Source organism: Macrobrachium rosenbergii, chromosome 4, assembly GCF_040412425.1.
Source record: "Macrobrachium rosenbergii isolate ZJJX-2024 chromosome 4, ASM4041242v1, whole genome shotgun sequence".
Classification (NCBI taxonomy): domain Eukaryota; kingdom Metazoa; phylum Arthropoda; class Malacostraca; order Decapoda; family Palaemonidae; genus Macrobrachium; species Macrobrachium rosenbergii.
The window spans coordinates 27372501-27386699 of record NC_089744.1 but is presented as its reverse complement, the minus strand read 5'-3'; the positions used below and the strand labels follow the sequence as shown (position 1 = coordinate 27386699).

General features: G+C 38.5%; 1 protein-coding gene across 4 annotated transcripts in view; it reads left to right on the top strand.

The window, feature by feature from the left end:
• Positions 1-14199, top strand: part of LOC136831458 (kin of IRRE-like protein 1) — a 407220-nt gene that overhangs the window by 259620 nt on the left and 133401 nt on the right. For all 4 annotated transcript variants that reach the window (XM_067091965.1, XM_067091956.1, XM_067091939.1 and 1 more), the window contains exon 2: positions 7016-7143. In XM_067091965.1, the coding sequence (XP_066948066.1) occupies positions 7016-7143 (128 nt within the window). The remainder of the gene's footprint in view (positions 1-7015; positions 7144-14199) is intronic.

Below are 14199 nucleotides of genomic sequence, written 5' to 3'. Positions count from 1 at the left end.
TATTAGCAAGTAAACCTTATCATATTAATATATAAATTAGTATCGTTCATTCTTGAATACTGTTCTCCGTTTTCAAAGGAATACAGAAAATTCTATTGTAGATGATTGGTGGAACTCGGAAGTCGGAGAGGCAGCTGGGTAAATGCAGAGATCACAGGACCATTGATTACGAGTCTTAGTTAATGGCTGGTTTATCTTGATATCGTTTGCGCTCTTTCGTGCATCAGTGAGTTTGCGTGAGATTCAGTTGACGCCGTTTTTGTTGCCTTTGCTGTTTCTTGAACTGGGAGATCCGTTCAGCATTAGGGCCTACTGATCAACGTAGATTCAGAATTTCTGTGAAGACTAGGAACTGAATGAACGATTTGTGAAATACCCTGCATAAGGACTTTTTTTTTTTTTTTTTTTTTTTTTTTTTTTTTTTTTTTGACATTTATAACCAGTGATCATCTTAAGATCGGTAACAATCGGTAACCATTACTGTTGTGACACCCGTCTCCAGAAACCAGTCAGTCAGTCAACGCAAAATCAACTGTTCCCTTTCTGCCCTGGAAGTAATTGCGTTAATTTAAACTTAAAGCAACAAAGTTGCGATACTTCGTAATTTACTTGCAAGAAAAATCGGGAAATTGCGCAAGATGATGATTAACTCGATCGTTTTAATAAGGACGAATTGAGATTAATCCATCGGTTTTTTTATTTTTTGTTTTACTTGGCAAGTTTTTTATCGATGGAAAGGCGGGGGGGGGGGGTTTGCCATGACAGAACGGATGAAAATTTGGCGATGTTTGGCTAATGAATTGCGTCATTTCGATATCCACATCCAGATTCATTAAGATTTTATTGATATTTAAAAGTCTACAACAATTTCTCTCTCTCTCTCTCTCTCTCTCTCTCTCTCTCTCTATATATATATATATATATATATATATATATATATATATATATATATATATATATATATATATATATATATATATATATATATATATATATATATATATATATATATATATATATATATATATACAGTATATATATATATAAAACTCTCTCTCTCTCTCTCTCTCTCTCTCTCTCTCTCTCTCTCTCTCTCTCTCTCTCTCTCTCTCTCTCTCTCTCTCCCCGTCATTACCCAGGGCCTTTTTCTCTGGCCTTTACGTTATATATTTGATAGAATCTTGAAATCTTCTTGTCGAGAGTGTATGTCAAACTTTGTTGAATACATGAATTTTTAAGACTTCCACTTACCTGGAAATTACATCGACATGAATTTTCCAGTACGCCGAAGTTCCCACACAAAAGGAAAAGAAAAGTCAAGTTCGTGGAGCAAATGTAATAAAAATGGTAAAGTGAAACGATGGTTTTATTGGAGTTAAAATTATTATAATGCCATTAGGCCTGAAAAATAAACTATATTGATATGAATATATTCTGTGTCTTATTTGTAGAGAGGCAAGCGCTTTGCACATGGAGGATATCACCACCGTGATTTTTGCATCTCGAATTTCCCTCTCCACTTTTTCTCCCTCACACCCCCTTCCTCCTCCTCCTCCCCTCCCCTCCTCATTCTTCCTTCACCATCCTACCTCCGCCTCTGCCTCCGCCTCCTTCCCCCTCCTCCTCCTCTCCCTTTAAGGGTTCGTGTCTGAGTTCCACCCTTCAAGCTGTCTCTGTCTGTCTGTTGAGTGATATAATATATTATATAGTTATATATATGTACAGTATATATATAAATGTATATATATATATATATATATATATATATATATATATATATATATATATATATATTGAGAGAGGGAAAGAAATTTATTCATCAACAGTTTCTAACAACATAAATGTGAGGCGCGGTTCTCTACGTACAAAAGCTTAAAACTAAACGCAACATGTCTCGAGGCGTAACGTAGGCTCCGCGCTGAAATTGTTAATTTTGGGAGTAGAGTAAATTTTGGGGGAAATGGAAATGTATTGTTGTTATCGTTCAGTGAAGGAGAGAAGGTCTTTTCAAGCTGTCACTCTCTGCCAACGTTCTGCAAAGTGTCCTGGACACCCTTGTACGTACGTGGTTTGGGAGGGGGGGCGTGTGGATCCCGCCCATGTACCCTTCTGAAAGATGAGAGCCCGAGATGCGGTGTCAGCAGATGTCGTGGTCAGAATTTACCCAGACGGTCTCCTGATTTTTGTGAGTGAGAAATTGTATCATATTTTAGTCTCTTTTGAGGGGAGACTGACACAGTTCATAAGATGGGTCGTTGTGATTTTTGCGAGTAATTTAAATCGGCTACAGAATTTAAAGGAAGACGTTCATCGCAATTAAAAGAGCAGAATTTCGCAACTTTCGGAGGCCTGGAGCGTTTGCGTCAGTGCCTATTTCTGTCCCGAAATTACGCCATTGTTACGAAGAAGAACTTGGCGTAGCCTTTTCCTACCTCCCGGGGAAAATAGGCGACGTTTTGGTAGAAATGTCTCGACCGTTTCCTTGATGTTATTTTCCTGGAAAATTTCGTTGCCTTTTTCTTTGTAGCATTTTTAAGTAAGTCACAACCGCCCTCGTAATTATTTACGCGAGTGTTGGGGCAATATAGCCATCTTTCCCCTGTGCAGGATTTTAAAGTGATATAATAAGTAAATTTTCTTGATATGGTGGATTTTTTTTTTTTTGTTTCATTCTTGATGAGGTGTCTGATAATTTCAACTCTATGAATTTAGCTGAAATTCAAGGTTTTTTGAGAATATTTTCCAGATATTGTTGATCTTGAAATTTTTTAATGTAAATTACTCCAATTATAATATATCTTATGAATTAGGTTTTGGAAAAGATATAACATCATTAATTTACGAATGTTTATAAATTAGTCCACAGAATAATTTTGCCGTTTTGCGTAGAAATGAATTGTGAAATATATACCTCAAGCCCCTTATCTCTTATGATACTATTATCTCCTTTTCACTGTGAATTCAGTGACTATGTTTAGGCAAACTAGTTAGAATCTTGCGTAAGTTATGCGTATACAGAATTTTCTGGTATTTTTAGCATTTAGAATTAAATGCAGCAGGCCTCGAATACCTTATCGACACTGAATTTAAATGGCTATATTTTTTTCCCCTCAAAGTGAATTCAGTGACTTTAATTCAGGCGAACTGGTTACAGCATTTCAAAGTTTCATGACGTGCGGTGTGGTCTTGGCTACACGTACAAAGAACATTGTCGCTTCAGCAACGATGGTGACGGTTGACATAATTAGTCAGTGCCTGATTGCAAAACCAATCAGGGACCCTTTTCAATGTCCTGGATGCGCTGATGTAAAATACAGGAAGCCATCAAACTCATGAGTAATTCAGCAGTTGATTTTGATTAAAGTTTGATTGGAATTCGGGAATATTTTCATCAAGTCTCCCTAATAATTTTCACGAGAGCTCGTGTATCTCTTTGCGCTGGCAGCCCTTATCATGAGCTGTTCGGAATGTGCCAGTGACGTGACGTTTTCTGGTTATTTTGGGAGGCATACTTAGAATTCATAATAGCTCCGAATGTACCTGTGCACAATGTAAGGTAACTCCGTATAGAATAAGCGGCAGATTTTGTCTACCTTTCTTGCAAATTTCTTAAAAGTCAGTGACTTTTATTTCCTCCTTTGGCAATCTTTCTTGTGGAGAACGGCACCAGTTATATTATTATTATTATTATTATTATTATTATTATTATTATTATTATTATTATTATTATTATTATTATTATTCAGAACATGAACCCTATTCATATGGAACAAGGCCTCATGGGCCATTGACTTGAAATTCAAGCTTCCAAAGATTATGGTGTTCAATAGAAAGAAGTGACAGAAGGTAATAGGAGACACAGAAAGAAGAGATCTTTGTAGAAAAGAAAAGTGATTTAAAAATGAATAAATAAATCGATAAAAATGTCAGTCAATCATAAAATACATAACAAGAAAAATTGCGTCTCCTGTTTTACGTTTCAAGTTTGCTAATTAGCGTGGTCTGTACAAAGGAACGTGTAGGAGGCGGCAAAACTGAATATAGTTTTATTATTACTATTCACAGTACGACGCATTTTTATGATTAGAAGCCAGCGAGTAAAGAAGACAAGAGGTGACCAAGGGATGAGAATACATTAAACTATAGATAAATAAATAACTGATAAATAAAAGAAAATAAACAAACGATCAAATTTCTATTTGTATCCAAAATGTTCACGAAGCTAACTAATCAAATTGTTCAGATAATGCACTATATTCACGTGACTGTTGTAAATCCTCAGTGTAGGCAGGTTATGATAGTCCCTCAATATTACCTGAAATTACAACAAAATAAACTTATATTAAGGATACCTAGGATACCCTTAAGACTATCCTAACTTAATATGGAAATTTCCCATTTTGATTTTTCAAAGACTGAAAATCTTTCCACAAAAGATTTAGAATTCACCAAATGCTCAGGCAGTTTTCCATTATGCTAAGAACGATTGCTGGATCGTGGGCTTATCAACATTTTCCAGTTGGAAGGGAGAAGGCCACCCAGTGATCAAGCTTTCGGTTTACAGAGAAGGAGAGAGAGAGAGAGAGAGAAAGTTTAACTTGACTAATTAAACCTAACGCTGGAAACCGTTGCGTGATTAGGTGACGATTCGGAAGCTGAAATTGCGACGCGTGAGTTTCTGACCCATGTTTCTTCTGGGGATATTTTATAGGCAGTTTCCGCCTTTAACTGAGATTGGAATTAATATTGCACTGCTTTTCTCTGCAATTAGCCTCATTGCCATTGCAATTCCCGAGCGAACCCGCTGAGCTAGATTCTATTTTCTTGTTCCAAAAATTTCGGAAGCTTGTCAACTTGCTGCGCAATTGAAAACGACTACAATACCTCGGCTTCCCCTGGGGTATTTACTTTTAATTCGCTCGGTTATAAGTGAACTCCAGCAGGAACCAGTTTATTACCTCAAATACGAAATGAAAAGGTCTACTCCCGAACTAGTAATGAAAAATACCAGCAGGTAAGTCGTAATCCCTCATTCTCCGCTCCCCCCTTCCTCCCATACTCTCTCTCTCTCTCTCTCTCTCTCTCTCTCTCTCTCTCTCTCTCTCTCTCACATTCCTTGAAGATATTTCTACAATCCTGTGTGGATAATGAAATAGAGGTTTCTGGCAACTGCACGCTGCAGTGACCTGAAACACGCACACACACACACACACAAAATGCTATCAATTTTCTGAGGGCCGTTTTCATCGCCGTGACCCCAACTTCGAAATTCAGGCATTGTGGCGGGTTCTGTTGCTGTTTAGACTTTCATCCATGAAGTCTTTTATTAGCCTTTAAATGAACTTGCAGAATTTTGAGGGCATACGAGATTATAAACTGCATGACTTATAGTTTGAACTGCAGCGCAATAATGTCATATAAATATAACAAATTCGCATATCCTGACCCGTTACAAAGTAATAAAATTATTTTAGGCACAATCATGTATCCAGAGTGCATGCATGCAGTAGCCTTTGCATAAATGCGTCATGTTTATAATTAGCGAGGGAATTGGATAGAAAATGATTAACCCAAAGTCATTTAGGAGCAATTTCACACATCTTAAACGAGTACACTTGTACTAACTGTGTAAAATGAAGACTCCAATTCTTTGTTTAAGGCTACGCTACCGGTAACTTTTCAATCCGACCAGCTTTCAATCAAGAAGTGTTTACAAGTAAACTTCGTCGTATTCTACGTGTATAAAGGCATTTACATAAGCGAAATCGTCATTTTATGACTTTTTCTTTGCAACCATTCGCTGAACGAGACATACCTCGAAAGTTTATAACTCACTTGCCCATAAATGTGATGCGTGGGTAACGCTTGTCATCGGAACGTGAAAAATATCCCTGGCAGTTAAGCTACTGCCAAAGGAAACTGACTTTCCACCGTCTCTCGATATAATTCGATATGAAATTTCGTACCTTCAGCGCATAACTCTTATGAAAGCATGTTGGGAGGGAAATAAAGTGAGTCATGTGTAATCATGACCGTTGTATAGACTGGTTTCGTACTCGGTGGTTTTTGTCAAAGACAGGCAAGCACATAAACTAAAGAAAATTACAGTTGACTAAGAAATACGTCTCGGAGAGGCGAAGACGGCTTTGAAACTTATTGTTGACACTTTGAAGGTGCTGGTGACGACGGACGTAAGTGCATCATATAGAGCTGTTTACGCGTCGAGGCTGTTTATTTCCGAACCTACATTGGCTGTGAAATCCGCCCCAGCTGGCGTGCGCCAGGAGCTGGTATGGGACCTCCTAATTCCGGAAAGATATATTGCTTTAAATCACGGATTTGCATGTGCTATCTAGACCCATTTTAAAAGTAATATTACGTGAACGCCCCTCCCCGCGTTTTACGCCGAGGAAGAAATATGGCAAGTGCCATTACTTCATTTTATTTGCTTATTTTGCGTTACATGGAATTGATGGGGCGAAGAGGGCAGGGGATATGTTATGCGCCGTTACTTAATGGTATTTGCGTGTTTGCCGTTACTCGGATGTAGTGATGTGGAGTGGTGATTTATAGACTACTCCGTCGGGTTGCAACTAAGTGGCACAATTACATACTAGGGTGACATGGATTGGAATATTGATTATATCATTTATATTTATATCGTGTTTATTATTTGCTGGTACATTGTGAAAATATTTTAAGTACAGTTGAGCCGTCTAATCTATTTAACACGTAAAAATTAAATTCATTTCAGGTTAGATTAAAACGAATATGTTCATGCGTAAATCTGTGTATATGATACGAAATTGCATGCCTTTTTAAGTACATTTTGTTGATAAATATCCATTCATTTGCTTCATCTAGCTAATGCGCTGTACTTTCTCTAATGTATCTGCCTTCTGCATTGACACGGTTAACTAAAGCAAATTATTATTATTATTATTATTATTATTATTATTATTATTATTATTATTTCTACGAGATTTACTAACTCGCCTCCTCTTCTTCCCTTTAGGCACCGCTGCAGTCCAAACCTGGAACCAGGAACCGTCCAGAACGGAAGTCAACCCGGGGGGCAACGCCGTTTTAGCCTGCAAGATATACAATAAGCAAGGCACCTGTTCCTGGCAGAAGGATGGCAAGGTGAGCTGACTGGAGGCTTCTGATTCACGATGTTATGATTCTGATGCGTCCAACATCCACTGGTTAAATCGCTCATAGAAGGAAATTCACTCGCTCTGTTGCTTTCGTGATGAGAGAGAGAGAGAGAGAGAGAGAGAGAGAGAGAGAGAGAGAGAGATTAGTAGAATTAGCTCTGAAGGCATTCCGTTCTTCAGTGATCCAAAGCTAAAACGTATTCCTTCATAATAGTACACACATTTCTACACTTTCTCTCAATTAAGTGGTACAAATTTTGCTTCACTAGCAAGAGTCCCGGGTTCGAACCTGGGTGGAGGTGGGAGTGGTTTGGGCCTGTTTCCTGAAAACCATATCCCTCCGTGTTTCTATAGGTACCTAGTTGTAAGTTTACTGCAGTGGGTCACAGCGAGAGAGAATAGGGAAGACCTAATTAACAGACATGACTGATCACTGCACTGTCATAATGCCACCGTGTCCTAATTAAAGTGGGAGGGGTTCGGCCAGGTAACCGTAGAGGATAAAACATGACATAAAAACATGTCGGCGACTAATCACACACACACACACACACACATCACAGAAAAAGTTGAATACAAGTCAACGACTTATTCGTAGTTCTACCAAGTGCTTCGTACAATTAACCTGCAGTCGCCAAAGATTCGTTTTCCACTTACGGTTGTTAACTTATTTACAACCTGTTTGTGATATGTATGCGACAAGTTGCCGTTGTGTTCATGTTTTCAACTTGTTTGTGATACGCATGCGACAAGGTGCCAATGTGTTCATGTTTTCAAATTGTATGGGATATGTATGCGACAAGTTGCCAATACCTGTTTATGACATGTTTCACTGTAGCGTAGACGCACCCTTGACTTGCTGAGGCGTAAATGTTACAGGGAATATGTGAAATGAACAGTTTGCTTAGGAACATTTTATCCCGGAGGGCTAGTACTAAACATGGCGAAACAGTGATTCATCTACACCGTTTCGCCGTGTTTAGTACTAGCTCCTTGGGGGGTCAAATGTCCCTAAGAGCATTTGATCCCCAAGGGGCTAGTACTAAACACAGCGAAACTCATTTGACCCCCCAGGGGCTAGTACTAAATATGGCGAAACAGTGTAGATGAATCACTGTTTTGCCATGTTTAGTACTAACCCTCGGCGATCAAATATTCCTAAGCGAACTGGTCATTTCACAAATTCCCTAGGGATCAAGTGAAATCCCTGGTTTCACATACCCCCTGTAACATAAACACCAATCAGATGCCCTGCGGTTGTATGCCAAAGAAACAAATGGCTGCTGCCTTCTTCATCAGGATTAATCCCGACTCACATTTTTACAAAGACCTTTAATTCAAAATCTCATGCTTGGGTAACAAATAGTTTCACGTCATCAAAAACGTGGACACGCCTGTGGCCTGCCTCTGATACACTCCTGGCGAACGCAAGTTAATTGGATTAGTTACATCATGAATCGAATTACCCTGCGTTATTATTACGCCATCCTGTTTTCAATTACAACCGGGATGATAACAATTACGGCAAGAAAAAGCGCCGCGGTAATTACTTTACCTGTGCTCTGCATGAATGCGTTAATCTCATGCTTATCATAACGTAGTGTGGACATACAGGCCTGCACGTATGTGCACGGGGAGATACGTAAAAGTACGTGCACAGATAGGCGTGCGTGTAAACATTTGTATTGAGTTTGTATTTATTTATACATGCTTGTTTGCGTGTGCGTATTAAGTGGATTTTGAAAAGTAGTGTAAAAATCTTTTATAATAATAATAATAACAATTATTATTATTATTATTATTATTATTATTATTATTATTATTATTATTATTATTATATTAGGAGTAGTAGTAGTAGTAGTATTTTAGGCGTATTTTATTTTCTGTCGAGATCCTGTTTCGACAGCTAACCACAAAACGCTCAAAATCTCTGTAAGCCCGCTTGCGGGTATAATAAAAATCATCATCATCATCATCATCATCATTATTATTATTATTATTATTATTATCATTATTATTATTATTACATAGACACTCATCAGTAATTTTCAGACGGGTGCTTGAAAAATCCACAACCCAGACAGAAGAGAGTCTTACATTATATTCATCCGCATTTAACGAGAGTGCAGCAACACACCCACACGAACAAACAAAATAAAGCAAGAAAAGAAAGCCGACCGTGAACTACAGAAATCGCACACACGCTCACCCGTAACCGCCCCGTTAAATGTGTACGAACGTGCCCCTAACCGCAGGAGGTAGAGAGACTTTGGTGTAGGGTGTACGTAAAAAGGGTAACGCAGTAACCCAATACATTTTACGCTTCGGTCCCAACAACCGGTATATCCACAATCCTACGTAAGACTCTAGAAACGACGCTGTTGGTACGAATCCTTACAAAACTGGCGCGGCGTCTCACTTTGAAGTTGGGGGCAGATGCTCAGTACCAAACGTCCTTTTTTTTTTTTTTTTTTTTTTTTTTTTCAGATTGATTAAGTTGCCGCCAAAGACTTCCCTGGGTTTTTATTTTTTGACATAGATAAAAAAAAACGTAAAATATGGGGATGAAAAAACTGGGGGTTTAACTATAAAAGAAGATTTTGTACCTGCCTATCAAGAAATTACGATTTCTGACAGGGTATTGTTATTATTATTATTATTATTATTATTGGTGAAGAAATCCACATTGGTTTAAATGTAAATATATATTAGAAATACATATACAAAAACTTTTGTTTATGTATTTCTTATATATATATTTACATTTGCACCATTGTGGATTTCTTCACCATTTTAGTGACCCATGCTATTATTATTATTATTATTATTATTATTATTATTATTATTATTATTATTATTATTATTATTATTATTATTAGAAACAAATCTGCAGCACCTTATATAAGAGACAGCATAGCAAAACAAATAAGATAAAAAAACATTTGCACACAGTTTGAGCCCCGGAAGTTCAAACGATTCTTGAAGTTGATGCTTGTGGAGGTATGAACTCAACAGATGTTTGAGTTTGACTTACAAGATTGCTGATTACTTACATCCCAACCTGTTTGTTATTTTTTTGTGTAGAAAACGTTACGCCATTAGTTAAAGGTGGGATTGGTAACTCTTACTGTAATTACAGCACTTACTCAAGACTCTGATCTTCTGTTGGAAAAGAGGCTGGATGCCTGTGCCGAAAATAATCATCTGTTCCTTAATCTATAGATTTTTGGCTCTCCCAGAACATGGGTCTTTGTGATGCCCTTCTTTCGATTTCTCTTCCGTAGGGAAGTAGTGCCGTCAGTGTACCTCACTCTGTACACTGTAGGCATACTTGAGTTCTTTGCAGCGTCCCTTCGGCCCATAGCTGCAACTCCGTTCATTCCTTTTACTGTACTTGTGTTCATATTATCTTTCTTCCATCTTACGTTCCACCTTCTCCTAACAATTGTTTCATATTGCAACTGCGTGGTTTTCCTCCTGCTCCACCTTTAGAACCTTTTTACTGTTGATTTCTCTTTCTGCTCAGAATGGCCTCATAGGTCCCAGCGCTTGGCCTTTGGCCTAAAGTTTATGTTCCAGTTATCTTTCCATTTCTATTTTTGTGCAGAAATCCTTAGATTTTGGTCAAGAAGTTTCTGTGATTGGCCTTGACATGAGAAACTTTGGACCGTCTTCATATTGGTTATTATGAAAGCAGCGGACTTAAACACCTGACGGACCCGCATCATTATCGTTGCAAGGAGGTTTCGACACTTTCTTGCGTCATTCTCAGCCTGTTAAAATAAAAAATCGTAAATTAACTACAGAAGCATACGTTAAGAAAGAAAAGAAAGGATCGCATAAGAAAGCAAACTTGTATGAAAATACACAAGCACGCAAGGCGTAACAACAGGTTAAGAGCAGAACGGTTACAAACAGAGGAACCAATGGGAGAAAAAAAAGTTTTTAAAAATTAAAAACAGAGGAAACATTGAGAGCAAAGGCCTAAAACAGTCAAGAGATGGAAGCGTAGGAAACATTGAGAAAAAATGGTAGTTTTTCTCTCAGTGCTTCTTCTATTTTCAGTTTCTCTTAACTGTTGAGTTTTTTCTACGCTTTTGTTTGTATTTTTCATTTACGTTTAGGTTCTTATGGTACTATTATTGTTTACTAAAATAATTCATGTTTCTGCTTGTAATTGTAACACTTTTTCTTCTGGCAGTAATATCTTGGGTCCTTTTCGCGTTTATCACGTTATTATTATTATTATTATTATTATTATTATTATTATTATTATTATTATTATTATTATTATTATTATTATTATTATTATTATATTATGAATGTGCAAAAATGGAATAACCGTACCAGACATTCGTATGCCCAGCAACCCTCCACAAAATCGAACACCACCCATCTGTCAAAAAGCAAATTGCGAGCTAATCAATGAGAATGATAAATAGACGAAAATTGACAGACAGAGAGAGAAACCCGTACATAAACGAATTTAGGCACGGTTGTCTACGATTAGTCTCAGTTCTGATTCCTGGTTATACTCGAGATCCCGCAAATGTTGTTAGACATTAGAACTGTCTGATTCCTGAAAGATTAACACGACAGCAGCTTTGTTAAGGCCTCTTCTTCTTTTTCTTCTGCTTCTTCTGTTTTCTCCGTCTTCATCTTCTTCTGTTTTTTCTTTTCTCCTTCTTTTTTTCTTCTTCTTCTTCTTGTTCCGCCCACGGTTGTACATTCTTGACCCCCATCTTCTGGAATGCCTCAAAAATCAGTAAGTCTAAACCTACAGATCATGAACCCGATAGTCGGTCAAGTAGTCTGGTGAAGTGTCTTTTCAGCCTTGCGCTCTGACCCCCCAAAGTCTTCTCCCTTCCTTCTCTGCGTGAAGAGTCCTGCAGTGTTCCTGTTTCTGGGAGGGTGGTTTGCAATTTTCCCGAGGGGACGCATCCTTTAAATGAGTCCTCTTGTGAGAAACGGGGCATGAATGTGCTTTAGTTCGCCTTCAGAATTCTTCATTTTTATCTCACTTCAGTTTGTTTTAAGTTTCTCGCAGTCCTTCTTCTTCTTCTTTGGCTCCTTTCCGAGCTTCAGTTTTCTTTGTTTTAATATCTGTGTTGTTTTCATTTTGCGATCTTAAGGTATGCTACGAATATATATATATATATATATATATATATATATATATATATATATATATATATATATATATATATTCATGAAGCTACAAATGTCGCTTAATATCAAAATTCACGCTACCTCAGTATATCTCCGTTGGAGAATTGTCGCCGAAGGGGGAATTTATATAAGTGATAAATGAATTGGAATCGTGGGGACACGAACCCGCGACGAAAGCCTATTCAGCGACTCCAGTTGACGTAAACCATTGAGCCATCAAGAGAGGTATAAGTCTTTTGCCGAGATGTCGTACTGCTTTTTACCCGTCGTGAGCGGGGGAAAGTGTACTAGCCTCGACAATGACCCACCTCCGCCATGACAGTTCATTGAATACGTTTGGAACCAAGCTCTTGTTATGAAATTTTTATCACACCGTGATTTTTATACAATCATGAAGCTACAAATGTCGCTTAATATCGAAATTCACGCTACCTCGGTATATCTCCGTTGGAGAATTGTCGCCGAAGGGGAATTTATATAAGTGATAAATGAATGGAATCGTGGGGACACGAACCCGCGACAACCTATTCAGCGACTCCAGTTGACGTAAACCATTGAGCCATCAAGAGAGGTATAAGTCTTTTGCCGAGATGTCGTACTGCTTTTACCCGTCGTGAGCGGGGGAAAGTGTACTAGCCTCGACAATGACCCACCTCCGCCATGACAGTTCATTGGTACGTTTGGAACACGCAGCTCTTGTTATGAAATTTTTATCACACCGTGATTTTTATACAATCATGAAGCTACAAATGTCGCAATATCGAAATTCACGCTACCTCAGTATATCTCCGTTGGAGAATTGTCGCCGAAGAAGGAATTTATATAAGTGATAAATGAATTGGAATCGTGGGGACACGAACCCGCGACGAAAGCCTATTCAGCGACTCCAGTTGGCGTAAACCATTGAGCCATCAAGAGAGGTATAAGTCTTTTGCCGAGATGTCGTACTGCTTTTACCCGTCGTGAGCGGGGAAAGTGTACTAGCCTCGACAATGACCCACCTCGCCATGACAGTTCATTGGTACGTTTGGAACACGCAGCTCTTGTTATGAAATTTTTATCACACCGTGATTTTTATACAATCATGAAGCTACAAATGTCGCTTAATATCGAAATTCACGCTACCTCGGTATATCTCCGTTGGAGAATTGTCGCCGAAGAGGAATTTATATAAGTGATAAATGAATGGAATCGTGGGGACACGAACCGCGACGAAAGCCTATTCAGCGACTCCAGTTGACGTAAACCATTGAGCCATCAAGAGGTATAAGTCTTTTGCCGAGATGTCGTACTGCTTTTACCCGTCGTGGCGGGAAAAGTGTACTAACCTCGACAATGACCCACCTCCGCCATGACAGTTCATTGATGCGTTTGGAACGCAGCTCTTGTTATGAAATTTTTATCACACCGCGATTTTTATACAATCACGGTGTGATAAAATTTCAAACAAGAGCTGGCGTGTTCCAAACGTACCAATGAACTGTCATGGCGGAGGTGGGTCATTGTCGAGGCTAGTACACTTTCCCGCCACGACGGGTAAAAGCAGTACGACATCCCGGCAAAAGACTTATACCTTCTTGATGGCTCAATGGTTTACGCCAACTGAGTCGCTGGAATAGGCTTTCGTCGCGGTTCGTGTCCTACGATTCCACCATTTATCACTTATATAAATTCCCCTTCACAATTCTCCAAATCGAGATATACCGAGGTAGCGTGAATTTCGATATTGCTTACATTTGTAGCTTCATGATTGTATAAAAATCACGGTGTGATAAAAATTTCAAACAAGAGCTGTGGAACTTCCAAACGTACCAATGAACTGTCATGGCGGAGGTGGGTCATTGTCGAGGCTAGTACACTTTCCCCGCCACGA